The sequence below is a fragment of the Cavia porcellus genome, unplaced genomic scaffold (genome assembly GCF_034190915.1).
Source record: "Cavia porcellus strain 051 isolate PalLab524CR breed Dunkin Hartley unplaced genomic scaffold, mCavPor4.1 scaffold_10, whole genome shotgun sequence".
Classification (NCBI taxonomy): Eukaryota; Metazoa; Chordata; class Mammalia; order Rodentia; family Caviidae; genus Cavia; species Cavia porcellus.
The window spans coordinates 59,961,430-59,985,336 of NW_026947493.1; the positions used below are offsets into that span (position 1 = coordinate 59,961,430).

Genomic DNA, 23,907 nt, shown 5'->3' on the forward strand with positions numbered 1-23,907 from the left:
AAAAAGAAATCCAGGACTTTCAATAAGTCATTTACCTAGGAATACTTTGTAATAATACATACTTGAATTTAAACCCAAATCTGATACTTATATTTTTTCCACTCATACTTCTTAATCAGTTATTCTGATAATCTTCCTCTTCTGTTAACCAAGAATACCAGGCTAGATATCTGGGAAAAAGTGACGTAGTGCTGTGCATATTTAAAATGTTTAAGCAAATGGCCACTTATTAACTGCCTTAGTTAAAAAGAAAAAAGAAATAATGCTATTTGAAACAAATGATTTTATTTCACAAGTAGTCATTATGAAGTTACTGTGCTATCCTACAATAAAAACATTTGTTTTCTTAAACGTAGGATTTAAAATCCTAATTGTGCCACTGAGTTCTGGAATTCTATGTCAGAAGAGCTGTTTTGCTTTTATTTTTTTTTTCTCTAATGTTGTATTGAAATATTTTCATCCATAGAGAAAGTTTGAGTTTTTTGGTAGACACCAAATACTTAACCAACTCAATACATCTTAACATTGTACTACACTTATTTCATCATATTCATCCATCAGTCTACTATATTTGTCTATCACTGTCTTATGTTACAATTCAAAATGAATTTAGACGGCAGTATACTTCTCCTTAAATAATAAAGCATTAACTAGGGTTAGTAGTTCTTGAGTTTTCTTTTGATTTAAAATACAGGTCTATTTCATGAATTGGTTCATACACGTTACCCATACTATAAAGATGAACATTATTATCCTAGAGTGTTCTCCCTCCCACAACCAGTCCTCCCATGCCATTTCAGATGAAAATCACTTTCTTGATTATTTTTCCTACCATAGATAATTAATAGTTGTTATAGAGCAGTGGTGGTGAACCCACAAGCCCACGAGGCCCAGTGGGCTGCTAATATCATTAAAAGCTCTAAGGTTCACCATCCCTGTCCTAGAGCCTAATAAAAACAATTATTTAATATATACTCTTTCTTGTAAGGCTTTCATGCAGCATGATCTTTTTGATATTAACCTGTATGTGTATCAATAGTTTTTATATATATTATTACTTGTATGAATATCTTATATATATTATTACTTGTATGAATATCTTAGTTTTTATATATATTATTACTTGTATAAATATCATTATCTTATTGATGTAATAATTACTAGGTTATTTTAAGTTTGTGTTCATTTTAATTTTAATTTGCAATTTGAATAATGATTAATGCTATTGAGCACTTTTTTCTCATTCTCATTAAATATATATCTTGTTAAGTGTCTTTAAAATTTTGTCCATTTTTTTGGATTATTTATTACCAGATTGTAGAAATTTATTAATGTATCCTAGGTGCTAGTATTTTATCAAATACATCTTGTGTGAATATTACAGTCCATGGTACACATATTTTATTTCCTTAACAGTATTTTGAAGGCAATTGTCTTTAATTTTGAAAGTCTAATTTCTCACATTCTCTTGTATGCTTAGTGTTTTGTGTGTTCGTATATCCTCTAAAAGTTTTACAACATACTTTTGTATTTAGGTCTGTCTATATGGTGGGAGTTGAAGTTCACTCTTTTTTTCCAAATGAATATTCAGTTATTGCAGCACCATTTGTTGAGAGGCTTTCCATTGGATTTCTTGGGTTTCTGATTTGAAAATATCAAATAACCTTACAAAATATAAGATCTAGTGTTGGGCTCTTTTTTTCCTATCAGCATTTGAAATTGTATTTTTCAACTAATATTTCCTTTTCGTAAATTATCAGCATAAGACTGTTAATACTTCGTTACTGGCTTGGTTTCTTTCTTTCTTTCTTTCTTTCTTTTTTTTCTTTTCATGTCTGTAGACCATAGTGAAATCTCTTTCATTACAGAGCCTGGCAGGCTTGTTGTTTCCTTCTGTCTATCCTGTCATTCCCGCACCCCACTCAGTTTACCTAAGATTTTTGTTGATCATTTTAGAGAACTTTTTCCTTTGTCTCTTGTTTTCTATATTTTCTATTTCTGCTTTTTATTCTATGTACTTTTAATTTACTTTGCTCTTCATTTTCTAGTTTATTGATAAGCACTGAGGTCATTTCACTTTAAAGCTATCTTCTAGTCACTTAAAGCAATATATTTTCCTCTGAGTATTGCATTACCTGCATTCTACAGATTTTGAGGTTTTGTTTTCATTATTATTTGGAAGTGTTTTCTAATTGTTCTTAAAATGTTTCCTTGATCTAAGGATTATTTAGAAATACCTTAGGGTTTTTATGGATATTCTTTGTGGTTTCATGAATAATATATGTTCCACAGTTTTAAGTAAGGATATTTCATAGTATTTTTAGGTAATTCATATTTTTGTTAATTTTCTATCTGGTTGTGTCAGTTGCTGATTCTTGGTTTTTAGTTGTGAGGTTTTTATTTTGTTTTTATTATTGATATATATCTATCAGTTGCTGCATGAGTGATATTAAAATATCTAACTATGATTGGATTTGTTGGTTTTTCTCTTTAATTCTTTCCACATTTGCTTCTTAGGTTTTGAATCTCTTATTAAACATAGACACATTTATAACTACTTTGTCTTTCTGATGAATTGACCTTTGAGGCACATTTTTGTTGGGTAAAGAATTACAGACTGATCATTTTTTTCTCTTTCATTACTTTCTCTTGACCTTCTTAGTTTTGAGTATAAAGTCAACACTATTTCAAATTCTTGATTTTTTGATGTAGTAGTATCATTTTGCTTTAGCTGTTTTCAGAATTTATCTGTGTTTTTGGTTTTTAAAAAACAGTTTGTTTTTATCAGTTTGGCTACATGTGCCTTAAGGATAATTTTTTTATCCATATGTATATTGCCTGAGGTTTGAGTTTCTTGAATATATAATTTATGTCTTCACTCAATTTAAAGACTTTAGTTATAGTTTCTTCAAATATGTTGTATTCTTCTTTCTTTGTTTTGTTATTTTTATTTTCATTTTTTTTAGGTTGCTCTTAGACTGTTTGATATTACCTCACCATTCCCCAAGTCTTTTTACATTTATCAGCTTTTGTCTGTACTCGTTGTATTGAATAATTTCTCCTTTCTCCAAGTTCTATTTTGTCTCTCATTCTGCTGGAAATAATCCCAGCTAGTTTTTACTTCAGACATTGTATATTCTTAATTATAGCATTTTCACTTTTAATTCTCTTTCTGGGCTGTTTTATCATTTGTGACAGATATATTTTATTATCTGATCGAAGATAACACTATGATCACTATTTTAAAGTTATTGTCTTCTAATTCAAACATTTGAATTATCTTGGATTTAATCTGCAGTATTTGCCTTTCCTCTTCAAGATAGGTCAGTTTTTTATGGTGAGTAATATTAGAATACATGCTGGACATCTTCAGTATTATATGGTGGCAACTCCAGGTTCTATTAATGATCCTACAGTAACAATGACAGTTTTGTTTTTAGCAAGCATTTAATTTGATTTGCTTTAAACTGATCTTTTCTCTTAAGCAGAATATCAAATTTCATTTTACTGCCTGTGTCCTTTAGTGAGCTGTTTATAGAATGCTCCATGCTTCTCTTTTGGTTCTTCATGCCCAAAAGTCTGTATTTTCCTAGACTGCCTGCATGGTACTGATTGTGCTGCACTGTGACTGAGAGGGTAAAGCCCATAAGAACAGAAACACGCCATTCTAAGTGTAACCTATCTAGAGTAGTCCTGCTTTTGTTCACTTTCCAAAGCTTTCAGATGGTTTCTCTTTAGGTTTTGTTTTGTTTGTATCTTCCCAGAGTTTGTAGTTATTATCTGTAAGTGAATCAAAATGGTAGAATCTTGCTTGTGCTGCCAGAAGATGAATTCTTTAATTTCAAACACAAGTAGTTTATTAACCCTGAATCTTATAAAAAGTTTTTGTATTTATAAAGTATTTCAAGTTTTAGTTTTTATGCTGAATGTACTTTTAATGAAATTTTTTTTATTCTAGACTTGTAATTCTTTAATAGATAATGTTCCTGAGAAAGACTTCAGACCAAAAAGAGACACCGATATAACTTCTGAAAGTGACTATGGAAACAGAAAAGAATGCAACAGAAAAGTTCCTAGAAAATCAAAAATTCCATATTATGCCAGAACTATGCAAAGTATTAAGCACCACAATAAAAACAACAGCGCTTTTGGAAGGTACTTAAGTGGGTTTTAGAATTCAAATAAGCCGCCAGGTTCAGTCACATACACCTATAATCCCAGCAGCTCTAGAGACTAAACCAGGAGGTCACAAGTTTGAGTCTAACTGGTACAATTTAGAGAGACCCTGCCTGAAAATTGCAAAAAAAGGCTTAAGGACACAGGTCAGAGTGATGACCTTGAGTTCAGCCACAGAACAGAAAAGGAAAGGAAAGAGAGGAGAAGAGAGAGGAAGAGGAAAGAAGGGAGTTCCAAGTAACGGAACTCACAGAAATGAATTTGGCTTCTTTCTTAAACTGTCTCATTGTGATAAATTTATCACTTTACTAATATCAAAAGTAATCCTTTTTGGCCTTATCAGCTGTGATTTGGTTCTCTATTTGTGGTTTCAACCAGTTGCTAATCAAAAATATTTGAAAAGAAAATTACATTGTTACATAAATCCTATAGTGGTTGCTGTATATGAACATGTACAGCTCCTTTCTTGTGGTTATTCTCTGAATAATACCATGTAATAACTGTTTATGTAGTATTTACATTGTATTATCAGTAATTCAAAGATTAAAGTATACTTAAGGATGTGTATAGGTTATATGTGACTATTAACATCATTTTGTATAAGGGTTTTGAGCAGCTATGGATTTTGTATCTGAGGTACCCGGAAATCAGTTTTTGCAGAAGCTGAGGGACTATACACTTACAAAGGATCACTGCCAAAGATGAGAAATTCATGTATAAATCCATTAACTCCATTGCGTTCCTTACCATGGGAAATAAGACTGATACACTTGAGTTTAGTTTATATCTTTAGGCAGATTTAGATGGGAAACCAAACCCTTGTTAGTTTAAGACAAAAGGTTAATAAGATGATGGTTAATGCCATCGAGGTAAGGGAGACTGATGTCTGTACTTTCACAATTGAGATCATCATGATAGTTTTTCAGAAATTATTGTACTCTGGGGCAGGTGCAATCAGCTTTTCACCTGTATGATTCTCCTTTTTAAAACTATAGTATTTTAACTTTTTCATAGTCAACTGATCATACTTAAATATTTATATACTCATTCAGTTTAATTGTAGTCAGGACATATCCTGAAATTTCTTTAGTCTCTGGCTAGTGACATAATCTGTTTTCCCGATTATGTGTCAATTTTAAATGTGATTACTATATTTACCATTTTTCCAGTTCTTATGTGTCATCCTACCATTGTAATTTTGAGATTCTTATTATTCATCAACATAGCACATCTATTATAAAATTCATGACTTTTGTTTTGTTTTGAGACAGGGTTTCACTACATAGTTCAGGTTGGCTCTGAACTCACTCAGAATTCAGGTGGCCCAGGCTGCCCTTGAACTCATGTCAGTCATCCTGCCTCAGCCTTCCAAGTGCTTGGGATTACAAGTATGAGCCATCACAACCTGGCAAAACACTCACATTTTTTTCAAATTTTATTCTATTTAATATCCTTGTTCTAAAAAGCTATTTCTGTAATTACTAAAAATATTAATTCTAGAGAACAGTATTAATAATGTACTTTACTTTGAGCTATTTCCTATTTTATTCTTTGCAGTTACAACCGTAAAATGAAGCAACCTTATTTTAAGGATTTATACATAAGCTCATCTTTAGCAAATTGTAATACATTGCAAGAATTAGAAGACCAAAAGAATGAAATCACTACCATAGACAAAAGTGGCTCAGAAGACAACACTTACAGGGTATGATTTTAAAGATTTTTAAAACTTTATAATCTTAGTTTTAAGCTTAGAGTCTCAAAATTAAGGCATGTTTTTGTGGGAAAAATCATTTTGAGTAATCTAAGTGGATTGATGAAGATAAGTTATTTTTCTCTTCCTGATTTCCAGATTTTGTGTAATACTCCTTTCTTGTAATCTTTGAAAGAGTAGAATTGTACATTTAAGATCAGATTTAAGTGAAGATCAGCTTTTCTGCACGTTTATGGAAGGAGAAACAGTGTTAGTGTTTCCACTTGTTTTTGGGTGTGGTGGTACGTGCCTATAATTCCAGCACTTGAGAGGCAAAGTACAGGACAGTTTTTAGACAAAAATTAGGAGGTATTCAGAAATTTAGAACTTACTCAGTATTTACTTGAACAGTTCTTATGTTGTTGAGAATTTTTAGTAGATGTTAATGTGTTATTTTACATTTTTCATTAACTTGCTGTCATTTTACTTGTTGGAATACTGACTGGCCTTTGGACTGTATTGTCTACCTTTCTTCCCAGTAACACAATTGCGTTACTCCTTCAGTGCTGCTGGTCTTCTTACTATTTTCTTCTCCTTATTCTCAACTGTGGGGACTGAATATTGAGAAAAGTGCTATCATTTTGGCAGTAATAATAGCAACTAACATTTATTCTATAGATATTAAGTGCCAGACACTGTTAGGTTTTGCTTTCATTAATTTGTTTAATTCTCACAAGGCTCTTTGAAAGAGATATTGTTATTTCCATATACAACTGAACAAATGGAGATAATAAATTAGGTAACTTTTCTGACTTCACATAAGTGTTTTTTCAGTCCCTAGTTGAACAGCTGGACCAAGAGAGAGAAATGAGGTGGAAAGCTGAACAAACTGAAAAGAAACTTATGGATTACATTGATGAACTGCATAAAAAAGCAAGTGATAAAAAAGATATTCATAACCTGGCTCTTCTAACCACAGATAGGTAGGTAAGATCAAAGCATATGCAATAAGTTTCAATTTGTCTCATACCAAAAAGAATATTGAACTCAAATGTATTAGTTGCAACTAGCTGTAGTGTGATAAAAATATGATATTTGATTGGAAGATTATAGTGCTTTACTAACTTGTTATAAAATAAATGGGTGCATTTATTTGAACTCTTGAGCTAAAAAGTATCAGTACTACAAGTAAAGAGCAAGAAGACAAAAGCAGAGGTTGGCAAACTTTTTCTGTAACATGCAGGTTTTGGCAAATGTCTTGTAGGCTTTTTAGATCCTTTTGATGTCTTGTCACATATTTATCTTCTGCAATGGGCATTGGTACCAGATTGTTCAGGCTTCTCAATTCTGTTCTTATTTTTCCTTCTTCATTCTGCCTCCTATATATTTTTTTGGCATTAATATGTCTGTTTTCTATTCTGTACATTACTAGAGTGTTTTTTCTGTTTCTATAATTATTTCTAAAAGTTACACCTTTTTCTATTACTATAGCATTTTTCCATGGACTTCCTGTTGGGTTTTGTATCTTATCCTTGAAGAAACAGTAGGTTTCTAGATTTGGTACTTGCCACAGATAGGGTTTGGAAGCTGCTAGTAGTTCCATTTCTGTACAATGGATAATTCCCATCATAAGACCTCATTTGAATAGAAAATTGATAAACATAGCTCATATCCAGATCTCCTTGATGAACACATTTGTTCATCTAATTTTCTACTAAAAAGGCATGACCTGTATTTCTCATAAATGGATTAAATGTAGCATATCCTTAGGCAGACTACTCCTAATTTCTTATGCTGTATTCTTTGCCCTAATAAACTGTAGGCCATCAATATTCAGTCGGCCACTGGAAGTAGAAATCTAGAATAATTGTTTTGCTTCCCTTCTCTTACATGCCACAACCAGTTGTGTTTATGTCTTCTAAACCGGTGGTGGTGAGCCCCTGGCACATGTACAGCAGTGGGCTGTTTATTATCTTTGAAAGCTCCAAAAGGCTCACCATCACTATTTGAAACTATTCCTCTACAGCCTAAAACGGTTGCTTTAATTTAAACCTTATGGATTAAATAACTACTCCATTCTACTTGTCTGTAACTTGTCTGCCTCTATCCTACATAGTGCATATCCTACAGAGTAATAAATTCTAACACCCTCCCATGTACCATGTCATGTGCGTTGAGAGCATGAGCAAAAGAAGATCAGTTTAGAGACTACTGTCATTAAAGATAAAAGGAGGGCTGTTGGGCATGTAGTGCACACCTGTAATCCCAGCATTTAGGAGACTGAGGCAAGAGGATCTCCATGAGTTCAAGCCCAGCCCAAACGATACAGTGAGACTCTAACCAAAACTAAAAGGAAGGTTGATAAGAACAAGAAGTGTCGAGGGGTCTGAAAATGGCGGCGAGCTAGGGGATCGAGCGAAGAATCTCTCCAGAGAATTCAAACTCAAAGCTAAAAAAAAAGACAGCATGGAGAGGACCAGACAAATCGATAGCGATTCTTATTAACCAAGACAGTACAGCTGGAGGATTTAAAGTCGTGCTGAGAACGGAGGCTGCAAATCCCGCGCCCTTAAATCAACGAACAGACTCGTGGACCCAGCACGAAAAGCTGAGTTGCTTTTGGGGACTGCGGGAAACTGAGACCCAGATCGAGACTCCAGGTGGCAGCCAGTTCTGCATCGCTGCACCAGAGCGGATGTACAGAGCTCTGGCGTTTCGAATCTAAACGGTGCACAGAAATCTGACCGGTCAGCACTGAGCCGCGAGGGGGGGAAAAGTGGACGGCTTGGTGTGCGGAGGTCCCGGAGCGGGGACTTGCACCGGACTCTGGTGAGTACAGAAAACCCCTGCGGCTGCTGGGTTTGGCCAGAGAACAGCTGGCCCGCCACCACGGGGAAATCAATAACACAGAGTCTGGTGCAGACATATTAGCCTGGCGGCAGAAACCGCAGCTTTGTGACATCACCAGGTCCCCCTGTAGGGAGGGCTGGTGGAAGACATCTTGAGTCCTGGCAGAGTCTGATTGCTTGCTGGCTTCAGCTCCGCACGGAGAACTTAGTGGGAGCCATCTTGGTTTTGGGCAGATCTGCTTTTCTAGAGCTCCTATCACAGAGAGGTTTGGAAGAGAACGGCTGGGACCTGGGCAGAATCCTGTGCCATTACTCAGCTGCTTCTGATTCAGGGAGAACTGGCAGGAGCTACTGGGGCTAGACCAGGCCTCTGCTTGGGGCCCAATGGGCGGATGCAGAATGGTCACAACTCAGTGACAACCAGAAAGTACAGCCTAATTTATGAACTAACTGACACAGAGGCTAGAGACTAGACTGTACCGCCCCTGCATCCCAGCCTACCCCAGATAACAGCAAATTGGGGAGGACAGCAAAAACTCAAGCCAGCACACTTCTGAAAGGCCCTAAGCAATTCGGAGAGGGCCAGAGAACTCCAGGACAGTCTGAAAGAAACCAGAAACATGACAAGAGATAAAAATTAAAAAAAATCTCCAGCTGTTCAACAGGAGAAATTAAACCCAAGAGAACTAAACACTGAAGAGAACAAACACAGTAACCATCCATTGCTCGACACAGCATCAGCCGAAATTAAAAAGTACTTACATGATCTCATAGAGGAATTTAAAGATGTACTCCTGATCCAAGTGAGGCAAGATATAAAGAGATTAATTAAAGAAATGACAAGCCCCGCCCAAGAGATCACAGATGAGGAAATCAGAAAAGAAAGAGAAGCATCTGAAGAAGAATTTAAGCATAACTTAGAATACATGAAACAGATCCAAAGAGAATATCAGGAAACTAAAAACTCCATTGAATATTGGCAAAATGCCTTGACAGAAACTAAAGACAACCTTCTGAAACTTGAAGAGAGATTTAGGGCTTATGAACGTGAAAGAAAAAGCCTCTTAAAAATAACAAGGAACCAGAAAGAAGCAATTCTAAAACTGGAAGATGATAAAAAGATACATAACCTAAGAATAAAGAATGTGAGTGAGGAAGCAGGAACATCCAAAAATGAAACACAAAAAATATTCACAGAGATATTAAAGCAAAATTTCCCACATATAGCAAAAAGAAATGATATCCAGATAAAAGAAGCATACAGAACGCCAGCTACCTACAACCAAAACAGATCTACGCCTAGGCATATAATAATCGAGATCCCAGAAATCCACCAAAAAAAACAGAATATTAAAAGCAGCCAGAGAAAAGATGCAGGTTACCTATAACGGGAAATCTATCAAAATAACAGCAGACTTATCAACACAAACTCTTAAGTCAAGAAGGGAGTGGGGAGAAATATTCCAAGTCCTGAAGGAAAAAAATATGCAACCTAAGTTCATATATCCATCAAAACTCTCTCTAAAAATTAATGAAGAAATAAGATACTTTCAAGACAAGGAGGAACTGTGGGAGTTCGTGGCCACCAATCCAACCCTACAGAGAGCGCTGAAGGACATTACAGAGAAAGAGAGGAAGAGATATCAGGATTACAGCTACAGTGGCAGAGAGGCCTCAGTGAACGGGGCAGACCATGGAATGAGGGAATAAGGTGGACAAATTATAGCAGAAAAGTGGAGTAGCAGACATGAGGCAGAGACGGTAAGCTAGTCTTTGGTAGAGACAGCTCTGAAACTATATTAAAAAAAAAAAAAAGCAGAGGTCATTGCTAATGGTGTATAACGATTTAAAAGACACAGTAGTCCTAGTGCCATATTTAGATTGAATTAAATTTGTTCTGGTCTGTCCACTCATATCAGATTTGAGGACACAGACCTCTAGAACCAAAAATAGCAGGTTATACCATGGTAACTATCCTTACTTTCCTATTGACTTAGGCTGAAATCCTGTATTACTTACATTGTCTTACTATGACTGATCTTAATTGTATCTGAATCATAAGACTATTGGTTGGCCTTGACTGATCCTATTTGAAATCGGTATGCGTGTTAGAATCAACCCTAAAAGTAGAGGAAACTACTTTGAGCATGACAAGATGTAAAGGATATCCATACTGGTATGAATCAGTAACAGCTCTCAAATACTACAATGCAGTCAAAGATAAGTTTTTATAAAAATAGGTGATAGTATATTTAACTATAATAAGCCAGTGTTGTCGACAAATCTATTGAAAATAACAAGAGAAAACATAGTAGCTACGGAAGATCATTTATATTATAGTTTTATAAGTCTTATCCATTGCATGTTTATCTAGGAAATTGTTTCGCTGTCTTGTTATGACTTGGTTTTCCCTATAATACAGAGAGGATAGGAACAAATACTCTGAGGAAGAGACCTGAAAAACCCGAGGCTTATTTTGTAGCATTATAATATAAATTCTAGCAATCTATTGATTGCTGATTAAAATGACTCTGGACTGGTTTCTTCAGCTCAACTTCAGCATATGCAGAGATGGGGACGGCTATCACAAAGAGAATGAGAGATGCGATGGTAGTTGCTATTGTCTTCCCTAATTTGGAACTTAAGGACCTAAAAAGACTCCATCATCCTGTAATGATTTGATTAGTTCTATAATATGCAATAAGTATAGAAAGTGGGTGAAGTTAGGGACAACTATTTGTAAGAAGCTAGAGACAGTTAGATAAGGTAGATCTCCAGTGGACTTGTTTGAAATCGGTATTTCTTTAAATTGTTTTTTTTTTTTTTAAATGTTCTGTTCTGTTTTGATATGGTTAACCTTATCCTCTTAGAGATGTAAAACAAATAGGTGGGACTGATAATCATATTACGGAGCTTTTGTTCGGCCATAGAGCAGAATGGTTTGTAGGGTCACTTTTTTGAATGTCATTCTAAATACTTTAATTCTATAACCTGAACAGCCGTTTCGAAGATGACAATTTGTAACTTATCAACTGGCAATTTCTTACCTTTTGTTTGTCTGTAATTTAGTATTATTTCTACCCTTTTTTTTTTTTAATCTCCATGTATTTTTTTTTTCGTTTCCTTTTCTTTAAATAAAAAAAAAAAAAAAAAAAAAAAGAACAAGAAGTGTCATATGACCAACACATAGAATTTGAGGGATATATTTTTTTCATATGACCTGGAAATTACAGTAGATATATATTGGGGTGGCTGCCTAACCCCATAAAGCTTTTCCAAATACTAGGTATTCTATCTTCAAAGACTTCTGTGCCTGTAGTAGTTAACGGGTAAACACTTAACCCAAGGTAGTTACACATAACAAATCAGTCCATGGTGAAATTTTTGGGGTGCACATGTAAACCAAACTAAGCCAGAGACCCTTCCCTCTGACATTTCTGAGTTGATGTAGAGAAGGACAATCCTTTCTCACAGAATATGAGCCCAGAGATTTTGATGGTCTTCTTTTATCCTCTGCCTGCTGCCTGGAGCAGTAGGAAAACCTGGAGTTAGTATCTGGAAGAAGAATCATGAAGAGCCAGAGTGCTACTTATGTGGTTTCAAGGTCTCTAAGAGTAGTGCCACCTGCTCTTTCTCTAAAGCCGGTTACGTGGTCAGTAAATTCTCACTTTTGTTTAAAAAATAAATAAATAAATAAAACTAGTTAAAGAGTTTTCAGCTGTAGTCAACAGGTCCTAACTAATACAGAGCTTGGACTAATCATGGTGTCTTCAGGGAAGTCAAAGTTGACTTGTGCATAACTGTTCATATTGTACTTATGTAGCTTTATAACTATATCCATGTCTGTTTCCCCTGCTTACCACTGAATTCTTTTTAAACTACAAGTCCATATCTAGCACAATACCTGAAACACATTTGATGTTTAGTAAAATTTTGCTGTGAAATAATAAAGTTTACAGGGCTGAGGATTTAGCTCAGTAGCATAAGCGCCTGCCTTGTGAGTACGCGGTTGTGAGTTTGTTCCCTGGTACCGATAAAAAAAAAAAATAATAATAATAAAAAAAAAAGTTTACATAGATAAACTTCATTAACTTTTCTAGAAATTTTCCCTAAGGCCCAATGTTAGTTTCAGGGATAAGGGAAAGGTATACATTGCTTTCAGACCATTTTTTACTATAATTAGTGTTTGAAACATACTTCAAATCCTCCTCTCTGCTATAAGCATTAACACAGTAGTTTCTTTAATGATTTTTATATGTGCACTGTACTTAACGCCATATATGATTTCTGCTTTAGACTAAAGGAAATTATTTTTAAGGAGAGAAATTCTAAGGCACAGCTTCAATGTATGGTTCACAAACTTCAAAATGAAATTAAAAAGCTAACTATTGAATTAATGAAAACAAGAGATCAACAGGAGGATCACCTTAGACACTTAAGAACCCTGGAAAAAGCATTAGAAAAAATGGAGAGACAGAAAGGGCAGCACCAAGCAGCACAGGTATTTTTACCTTTTAATGATGTGTCAGTGGGTTAACACCAAGTCACAGCGTCTATCCTGAAACAATATCGTATAATAAGCCCAAACAATGTTAGACTATTTGCAAAATTTAAATTATGGAACAGTTGTGTAGCCTGATGAATTATGTCTAAAGTAAGTCAACTAGTGCTTACACAAAGCAGTTGTGTAGAGTTGGTGGGAATATTGCAGATAATTGAAATTATATTTTCAGAGCTAGTTGTTAAAAGTACTTGGAAGCTTGAAAGAATTTCTTTTTCATGCTTTATGAGTAGAAATTCCCATCAAAATCTGTGATGCAGCTGAGTAACTAGTGTCAGCATACGTGGAACTTCAGTGGCTTTAGTGGCTTCACTTTTTATAACCATAGCATTGCTGGTTTAATTTTGAAAATCAACTTAATCAGTAGGCACTATTTTTATAAGGCACTATTTTTATGATAACTAACATTACAATAGAAGCAGGGAGATTGTTATCTAAGTACTATAATTATGTACATTTTACCCAGATGAGACTTCTCCAAGAGGTAGAACTCAAAGCCGCAGCTGCTGATAGAGAAATAAGCTTACTTCGAACTTCTCTTCACCAAGAAAAGGAGCAAGTGCAACAACTTCATGAACTGCTGGCATTGAAAGAACAGGAGCACAGGTACATGAAAAATGCATTAGAAAAGTACTCCCATTTAATAATCGACAGAGCTGGGTTTGCCCCCAACATTAAAGGACAGTCATTATCGGTGAAGTCTGAAAAAATTAGCTCACGGAAAATACTGTGATTATATGTGTGTTAGAATCAGTCCTATAACAAAAACTACTAGCTAAAAAGCAAATAGGTGTTTATATTATTGTCTTTTACAGATAATGTTTATTCTTGTTATTTGAGGTATAGCTTATATTGAAGTTTATTTTGCATTTCTCCAAATCCACTTGAAAGTTTATTTTTTATATGGAGAAAACTTTTGATTGACTGTAAAGTAACTACTTGTTATTTAGTGTTACTCTTCTAAAACAGGAAGCAATAAGCTTTTTCTGTAGAGGACCACAAAGAAAACACACACAAATAAAAGTTAGTATTTTTTCTGTACCTGCTTAGGACAGATTTCTGTGTTACTGATTTTAAATGAACATTAGGGAAAAGAAAAGACTGAGAACTATTTAAGAACTTTTAAAGTTTTCCCTTTCATGAACATCCTTTGATTTGTATTTGTTTTTCATTCCAGGAAAGAACTTGAAACAAGGGCGTTTTTTAGTAATGCTGAGTTCCAGGAGGCATTAGCTAAGGAAGTAGGCAAGGAAGAGAGAAAGCATGAGCAAGAAATAAAAGAATACCAAGAGAGAATTGATGCATTAAATCAGCAATATTTAGAGTTAGAACATGAATTCCGTGTTGCTTTATCTGTGGAAGCCAGAAGATTTAAAGATGTAAGTCCCTAGAGCCTGTTTCTTCGTATAAATAATAGCTGCTTTTCACGCTGTTGGTAAAAACTAAGATTATACATGGCAAAGTAAAGAGAGTGCTGGAATAGACTTGAGGAATCTGAATTCACCCTCGTTTCTGCCGAGCAGTGTTTGGCAAATCACAGGCCCTCGTTTTTAATGAAACGTTACTGGAAACGAGCCATGCCTATTTGTTTAGATATTACCTCTGACTGTTGTTGTACTGGAAAACTAGAGTTGAGTATTTCCAGTAAAGATCATGGCCTGGAAAACCCCTGACAGTTTGGCAGTCTTGCTCCTAAGGCCACACCAGGTATACGCTAGACCCCATTTTCTCTTCCCTCCTTAAGGATATGGCTTCAGCAAATCTTCCCTTTCACTCTCTTACATGAGCAGTTTTTCCCTCTGTATTGAACCTCTCCCTTCAGCATACAGATGACACTATGATTTTTCTCTTCTTGAGAAAACTCTCTTGTCCCATCTGGCTACCACCTTATTTCTCTTGTCATTAACAACAGAACTTCTCAAAGTCATCTGCCATGACTGATTTCTCTTCTTCTCTATCCTAGACTTATCAACCCCTAGACTAATCAACTATGACTTTGGGGAAGTGAGTAGATTACTTTTATTTATCCTGCTCTAATCAGGCTTTTATTTGTACTACTCTGCCATTGCTCCTGTTGTAAAAGCTGCCAGCAGCATCCACACTGAAAATCATCAATTTGTCCTCATCTGGTTTGACCTCAGAGCAGTGTTAGATCTCTGTTGATTGCTTGTGCCCATCAGTTCTTTTTTCTCTTGGTTACCAACTTACTTTGCTCCTTGATTTTCTTGGCATCCTGTTATTTCATTTATTTTCAATTTCTCTTATTGTTGTCTGTTTTCATAGAGGTTTTATTTCTGAATGCCCACGTTTTAATAATCAAACCCTTTTTTCCAAATACTGTCAATCTCTTGGTAAATTCCTTTCCCATCATTTTTTATCTCCAGCCTAGACCTGTTTCCTGAATTCTAGACTTCTATGTGTAAGCACCTGTTTAACATCTCTACCTCCTAACTACTGTGCTTCCCCCAAACTTTCTACTTTGTCTTTCCATCTCAGTTAATGATACCTCCTGCCTTCTACATGCTTAGGCTTCATTAGAATATTGTGGACTCAGATTTTTCTGGCACTCGTATCCAAGGCCTCAAGAAATTGTGTCACCATTATCAAAAAATATTTATGTTCATTTCTTACCATCACTTTTACTGCTATTCTGGTATAATTCACATTATCTTTCACCCATATTGTTCTAAGAACCTTTTAAATTGATCATACTTCACCATGTCCCTTCCCCCCCACCACCATGTCCATCCGTTTATACTGGTGACACCAGCAGTAAAATATGAATTAGATCATGCATTTCCCCTTCTCAAAGACTTCTAGTGTCCCTTCATTTTAATCAGCTTAACCCTCAAAGTTATTCACAATTAAAACCCTCTACAATGTAACCCTGAAGGTAACTCCCAGTAAGTTAACTTTTAAACTGTTGGTATAAATACTTCTTTCTCCTAACATCTCCTAACATCTTTCCCTTCATCCATGCAACTCCAGTGACACTAGCCTTTATGTTTTTCATTCAACATACCAAGCACATTCCTATGTAGAGCCCTTGCTCTGCTTGTTTGCATAGCTTCCTTTCTTACTTCCTTCAAGTCATTGCTCCAGGGTTGCTTTCTCAGTGATTATATTATTTATCATTGAACCTTCTCTCCATACTTCATATTCCTCTAACCCTTTTTTCCTCAAGCGCATAATACCTAACAATAAGTATACTAAGCCATATGTTATTGTACCCAGTAGACCGTAACCTTTACAAAGGCAGAGATTTTAGCATATGTGATTCATTGGTATATTCCATTACCTAGAAAATGGCTGGCATACAATAGGACCTTAGAAAATACTTGTCAAATCAATTAATTCTGGCTTTGGATTCACTAATTCCCTGGATAACTGGACAAATGGATAATGTCCCCAGGTTTCTTCAAATTATTAAATCAAAACAAATTACCTACATTTTATTTTTTTGTTAAAACTATTTCTAGAAATGAAACATGTAAACTGTTTCCAGAAGCAAATATTTCTAAATATTTTGAGAACTGCCATTTATAATGTAATTTTGAAATACAGGTTAAAGAAGGTTTTGAAAATGTTGCAACTGAATTAGCCAAGAGCAAACATGCTCTTATTTGGGCTCAAAGAAAAGAAAATGAATCTTCTTCTTTAATTAAAGATTTAACCTGCATGGTAAAGGAACAAAAATCAAAACTAGCAGAAGTTTCCAAATTGAAACAGGAAACAGCAGCAAATTTACAGGTAAGACTTTCTAACATTATGTTTTCTTTTAATCTTTTAACATCTTTTTTGTTTGTTATGATTTTAGGGAATAAACAAAATGAACTTTTGAATGATACTAATTGTATATTCTGTATGAGAAAATTACAACTAAGGACAAAAAACTTAGGATTTCACAGATTTACATTAAAATAGTTTTTTAAGTAGAACATGTGTGGTAGCGCATGCCTGTAATCCCAGCACTACAGAAACTGGGTCCTGGAGAATTACGGTGAGTTCTAGAATAGTCTGGGCTACAGAGGGATTTGAAGGCCAGCCTGAACTACAAACAAGACCCTGTCTCAAAAAAAAAAGTTTTCAAGTAAAATAAATGAATTGATTTTAAGAAACATGTTAATTAAATAAGTGCTGCAGAAAAAAATTGACAAGGTGATACTCAAAAGAGTTAGAATTTGGTAAACTTGATTTGGATTGCTAATATTAAATTTGCAGGGGTTGTGGTGGTGTTTTTTGTGGTTTTTTTTTTTTTTTTTTTTTAATTGGTACCGGAGATCGAACTAATGACCACATACTTGCAAGGCAGGCACTTATGCTGCTGAACTAAATCCCCAGCCGATGGTGGTGGTTTTTAGACATACTTAGCTATAATGTCTTTATTGTTGTCTTAGTTTTAGACATTTTTGCTATTTTGTACAAGGTAACTCCCAAGAAGTTAATTTTTAAACTATTGGTATAAATACTTCTTGAGAAATTTTCAGTATTACAGATATAGTTCTTTTATAATTTTTGAATAAAAGTGACAGTGTTCAAAGGCATGGCACTTACTGACTTTATTTCGTAAACTTATATTTATCATTAAACTAAAATTTTTGATATAAAATTTAGCAATACTTTGTTTAAATAACATTTTTCTCATAAAAGGCAAAAATAAAATAAACACTTAATATAATAATTATTTTGCTTTTTTTAATTTTGGGGGCTATACAGAATCAAATCAACAATCTTGAACTTTTGATTGAAGAGGACAAGGAGAAGCGCATTCAAATAGAACTTCTCAAGCATGAAAAAAACCAGCTTATTTCTGAGCTAGCAGCCAAGGAATCACTAATTTATGGTTTAAGGACAGAAAGAAAAGTGTGGGGACATGAGCTGATACAACAGGGTAAAACTCTCAAATTTTCAATGGAAATAGCCATTCTTAGAGTGAACTAAATCTGGGTATTAGAGTAAAAGGGATATAACTACCTAGAGAGGCCAAGAAAAAAGATGATGTTCTAACCAGGAGAATTAGTAGACATTTGCCAGCCAAACAGAAAAGAACACCTCTTAGGAAAAGAGAAATAGCTTGCTATACTAGTTCTGAAGTTATAGCTGTGAAGGCTGAAAATACAGTTCAGTATAAGAGTACTTGTTTAGCAGGTGCAAACCTGAGTTCTGTCTAATGTGCTGCCAGAAAAAAAAGTTACAGCCCAGATATTTTTAATTTTTAATATAAATTTATGTAAAAATAGTTATTCAAATACTTACCATTTCTTTGTGATAAACGTTCAAAATGCTTTAGCTCTGATACATTGTTTTCTTGCTAATATAGCTGGGCTACTTATTTTTAATATTAATACTATTATGCATGCACAAATATAAAATAGTATCTGAGTAAAAAGTATTTTAAGTTTAGATAAGCCCTTGGTCTCATTCTTTTTCCAATTACTATAAAGTAACAGGTAATACCTTAAAAATTATGAACTGTGCGTGGAGGCTGAGACAGGAGGATTGTTGTTGAGTCTTAAGACCAGCGTGGGCTACAAAGTGAGATCACGGCTAGCCTAAACTGCATAGCAAGATCTTGTCTCAAAAGGAAAAAGAAAAAGAAAAAATTATGAATATCTAGATACTGGTTTTAACAAGGCATTTCTCATTTGCCTATTCTCAGTACAAAGTTTTTTGAATCTTCTGTTGATACATTTAATATTTGGTTTGATTGCCATGGCATGAATTAATTATTACATGTCTTAAGTTACTTGTTCTTGATAGTATTTGTGGTTTTAGGTATTTAGAAAGCTTTTTTTGTTCTGGTTTTTTTTGTTTTTGGTCTCCCATCTCTTCTTCATAGAAGTACATTAGATGACTATGTCTAGATTTTCATACTATACAAAACTTGCAAGATGTATTAAACTTTCTAATTTGTGGTGTTTGTTTCTTAGAATCATGTCTGACTGAAAATCGTGAAAAATTAGAGGCCCAAATTGAAAGTTTATGTAGAGAGAATGAATCCCTGAGAAAAACAAATGAAAATGAGAGTGATACATTAAAAATAAAGAACAAAGTTATAGAAGACCAAACTGAAACTATTGGAAAATTAAAAGATGTAAGTTTGAAGTTTTCTTTTGGGAAAAGAGCAAATGGCATGTTTGAAACTCTGGGGAGGTCAAAGTATCCAAAAAATAATGTCTCAATGATTCCCAAGTGCTATAGTCATGTATTTTCTTTTATAATATTTACCCATGTACTCTTAAAATGCTACTAGAGATTTATTAATTTAAATTTTATTCCAAAATTTTACATAAAATTTTTTTAGTTTTTGAGATAACTAGAAATACTTAGTGTCAATTAGCAAAATCAACATTTTTTGTTTAAAATACTGTTTTAAATGTTAATTTATTAAACCATATCTAATCAAAATGAAACATTTACAATTAACAAAAATGATTATTTTTTTCTAAAAGTGTCTACAAGAAAAAGATGAACAAATCAAAATATTACAAGAAAGGATCACAGAAGTAGAAAAATGTACTCAACAACAACTTGATGAAAAATCTTTACAACTGGATTGTGTAATAGAAAAACTGGAAAAGCACAATGAACGAAAGGAAAAATTGAAACAACAGTTGAAAGCAAAGGAATTAGAACTTGAAGAAATAAGAAAAGCTTACAGGTATTATATAATATTTTCCACAAAGAAGAGAAATGAAGCTTAATAATTTCATATAACTAATATACTTTTAAAATTACTTTTCATTTAGTGCACTTAATCAGAAATGGCATGATAAAGGAGAACTTCTAAGTCATCTTGAAACACAAGTAAAAGAAGTGAAAGAAAAATTTGAGAGCAAGGAAAGGAAACTTAAAGCAGAAAGGGACAAAAGTATTGAATTACAAAAGTAAGTATTAAGTCCTAAAGGAAGTGAGATCTTGAAACATAAATGTTGAATTGGGATGGATAAAATATATAGAAACAGGTACCAGAAATATTTGGGACAAACCAAATGGCAAACACCTATCATCCCAGCACTCAAGAAGCTGTAGCAGGAGGATCCCCATGAGTTCAAGGCCAACCTGAACTACAGAGTAAGACCCTATCTCAAAATAAATACATACATACATAACACGTGGGACATACCTGCCAAGAACTTTATTTTGTATTTCCATTCCATCTATAAAATTAAAATAGTAATTTGGTTCCTACCTTTGTTAGATAAAAAATTGACATGTATGCATATAATACGTATTAATAAATATATATGTGTTATATGAATTAGGTAATTTGTAGAATAGTGCTTCACAAATAGTAATTGCTTTTTGCTTTTCTTATGATTGTTTTAAAACTGATTGAGGGACAGTAAATAATGCTATGTTTGGTGAGCTCCTTAAGAAACCAGGAGCAAATTCACAAAGCAATCTATATAAGCTAAAGATGAGAGCTGATTTTTAAAGAGGCACTACCATTCTTGTGTGCATTCTATGAGTGGTAAGGGAAAATAAGCTTTTACTTCATTGTATACATAAGTAGGCCTTTTAAAATACTTCATCAAACCGTAAAAAGTTGCTTGAATATAGTTTATTGATCATTTCTCATGTCAAGAGACAAAGGGATAAGCCAGGCACCTACTCATCATCCCTCCACTCAGCGGCTGAGGCAGCCCAGTGACCACAAATTTGAGGCAGGCCTAGACTACCTGTAGAGACCCTGTCTCAAAAAATAACAAAAAGATATAATATCATTCTCCTGACCTATGGATATCCACTCCTCTACCCCTAAAACCACTCATACACACATCTCTCATAAGTGTATGGGTTTTGGGTTTTGTTTTTCATGTAGTTTTGTTTTGAAATTTTTTGGGTTTGTTTAAAGAAATGCAGTTGAAAAACTTCACAGTATGGATGATATCTTCAAAAAACAAGTAAATGCAATTATTGAAGCTCATCAAGCTGAAATAACACAACTGGCAACTGAGAAGCAGAAATACATCGATTCTGCAAATTTAAAGGTATCGTAAAAAAAATTTACTCTAATAATCAGTATTGGTTATAGCTTAGTCAATTAGATCATTGAAAATTACAAAGAAGAGGGGCAATGAGATTTTATAACCTAGTAGATGTGAGAGATGTTACGAAACTATCCTGAAAGCAGGCTTACTAATATTTAGTGTGGAGTGTAAATCTAATAAAGCAAGAATTGTAAGTTTGATCCTAGCTTGCACATTCTCCGTGATCTCTGAATAAATATTTTCAGATCTTTAATCTCTAAAGGAAATTCCTTTGGTTAGAGATAAGTGAAGTGAGACTATGTATCTGTTAAGTACAATCCATAAAAATGTTCTGATAAAAATGTTCTCAAAGAATTCTTTATTATTAGGTTTCAAGACTATTTAGCTCTATCATCTTGATAATGTTGACAAATGAATGAGTTTCAGATAATGCTAAATTAAAGGCAATATCGGGATCACCTGTGAAACTTTTTTTACTAATATACATGCATGAGCTTCCCCCTGGAGACTTGTATTCCTCACTTGATTCTGGTGTGATCTCTGTGTTGAGATCCAGTTGTTCTGGGCATAGTTGTGAATCTCTTATTTTTCCTTGTATTTGAAGTATCAGTAGGAAACTAAAGTATCTAAGACAGATCTCCATAAATGAAACTGGAAAAAGCAACAAAAAGTAATACTACATGTGAAGTGCTGTGTTGAAGTAAAATTACCTTTAGGTCTCTGTGCAAAGAGAAAGAATGAGTCACTACTTTATTTAGTATCTACCAAATGTTTAACAGGAGTACATCGGGTAATAAAAAATAAAGTGTAAGATGAGACTCATAGCCAAAGGGAAAATACTGAGTTCAGTGTTAGTGCTCCTGCCAACATGGAAAAATATTAAAGGGAAGACTTTGATGGAGAATTAGAGAAATGGGGGCCAAGGGTTTAGCTCAGCAGGATAAGTATCTTCTTGGCAAATGCAAAATCATGAGTTCGATCTGTGGTACCAAAAAAAATAAAAAAGAATTAGAGAAATGGAACCTGGCCAGGAGTTTAGCTCAGCAGCATAAGTGCCTGCCTTGCAAACATGAGTTTGATCCCCGGTACAAAAAAAAAAAAAGCTGGACATAGAGGTATATACCTGTAATTGTATCTGCTCTAGAAGCTGAGGCAAGAAGACTGCAAGTTTCAGGCCAGCCTGAGCAACTTGGCAAGACTGTCAAAAACGTAGCTTAGCACTCATTGGGTTCAATTCTCAGTGGAAGAAATTAGGAGAGGGCCACAGTAGAGACTGTATCAAAGAGAAATAAAACATTTTAAAATTTTGAAAATCTGTAAGATATTGATATATAAGATAAACTTACAACTGTTTTTACTTAACAGGACAGTAAAAAGATAAGTCAGGAAAATGGGTTTGTTTATTCAGTATGGTACCTAAAAATTGCACAATTTAAGCAGATTTTCTAAGCTTTAAAACAGTTGACATATATTTTCCTTTTAAATAATATACATGAGAATACTTTGTGTACCATATAGCTGTTGTTTTTCCCCTAATAGCATTTGCTTAAGTTATATTTTACTCACCTTGCTACATTAAATGAATCATAAGTCACAAATTGCCTAAGAATAAATTGTTGACTTTTTTCTTTCAGAATGCATTAAAAAATACATTTTACTAGTAAACTAAAATTAATATTTACATATTGACTCAGGTTCATCGAGTTGAAGAAGAAATGCGTGAACTTCTGGAAGAAACATCCAAGAACAAGAAAGTAATGGAAGAAAAAATTAAACAACTTGCTTGTGCTCTCAGTGAGATTCAGCGGGAAATGTGGTGATTCTAGGAACAAATTTAATTGAAATGGACCAGCAGATCTCTTGTAAAAATGATTAAATACTGTAATAGTAGTAACTGATATGACTTTGAAATGTCTCTTTCTACACATTTCATATTGAATATATTTTTAAAGACTTTTGATCAAGTATTGTATATGTAGGTTTTTATAATAAATTTGATAATTATGTATATTGAAAAAAACCTATCATACCTAGACTTAGAACACTTTCTTGTTTTTGTGCTATACGTTGTTTGGTAATTACACATTTGCTTACTGATTTGTAAACAAAGATTAGTATTTTCCCTGTGAGGGCAAGTATTTTAATCATTGCTGTTAACTTTATTGTGTTATGAAGACTAATTATATTTATTGGTTGTTCTTTAGCTGATGTAGCTCTCCATTCTTTTAAAGCGCTTGTAAGATGTAGACAAAAATTTTTGAAGTCTGTATGATAAAAGATGTGACATTCTTAAGAAAGCACATGAAGTCATCTCCACATCACTCATAATTATCCCTTTTATGATCGTATGACATTTCATTACAGATTACATTTAAGGTCTTATAAACAATTGTCTGTTCCAGAAAAGACCACTACTGTTTCATTCTCCCTTTTAATCATAATGTATGTGCCAGGAATACAGCTGAGTGGCACAGCACCTACCTGGCTAGCTTGAGGTCATGAGTTGTATTCCCAATACCAAAAAAAAAAAAAAAAAAAATCACAGTATCTGAAGAAAATTCTATTTCACAATGGAAACATTTACTTCTTTTCAGATCATCTATTGCCATCTCACTGTTGTCACCTTTTAATGCT

The 23,907-nt window shown here is 34.0% G+C and overlaps 1 protein-coding gene across 7 annotated transcripts in view; it reads left to right on the forward strand.

Annotated features, from left to right (window-relative positions):
* Positions 1–23,476, forward strand: part of Lrrcc1 (leucine rich repeat and coiled-coil centrosomal protein 1) — a 35,076-nt gene extending 11,600 nt beyond the window's left edge. For 5 of the 7 annotated variants that reach the window (XM_063257511.1, XM_063257513.1, XM_063257512.1 and 2 more), the window contains 13 exons: positions 3,959–4,155; positions 5,734–5,881; positions 6,704–6,852; positions 13,015–13,219; positions 13,746–13,885; positions 14,457–14,658; positions 16,844–17,029; positions 17,996–18,170; positions 19,210–19,373; positions 19,732–19,940; positions 20,029–20,166; positions 21,138–21,273; positions 22,968–23,476. In XM_063257511.1, the coding sequence (XP_063113581.1) occupies positions 3,959–4,155; positions 5,734–5,881; positions 6,704–6,852; positions 13,015–13,219; positions 13,746–13,885; positions 14,457–14,658; positions 16,844–17,029; positions 17,996–18,170; positions 19,210–19,373; positions 19,732–19,940; positions 20,029–20,166; positions 21,138–21,273; positions 22,968–23,093 (2,175 nt within the window). In that variant the 3' untranslated portion in view covers positions 23,094–23,476. The remainder of the gene's footprint in view (positions 1–3,958; positions 4,156–5,733; positions 5,882–6,703; positions 6,853–13,014; positions 13,220–13,745; positions 13,886–14,456; positions 14,659–16,843; positions 17,030–17,995; positions 18,171–19,209; positions 19,374–19,731; positions 19,941–20,028; positions 20,167–21,137; positions 21,274–22,967) is intronic. The other 2 variants (XM_063257514.1, XM_063257516.1) reach the window with 1 other exon arrangement.
* The last annotated feature ends 431 nt before the right edge of the window (positions 23,477–23,907 follow it).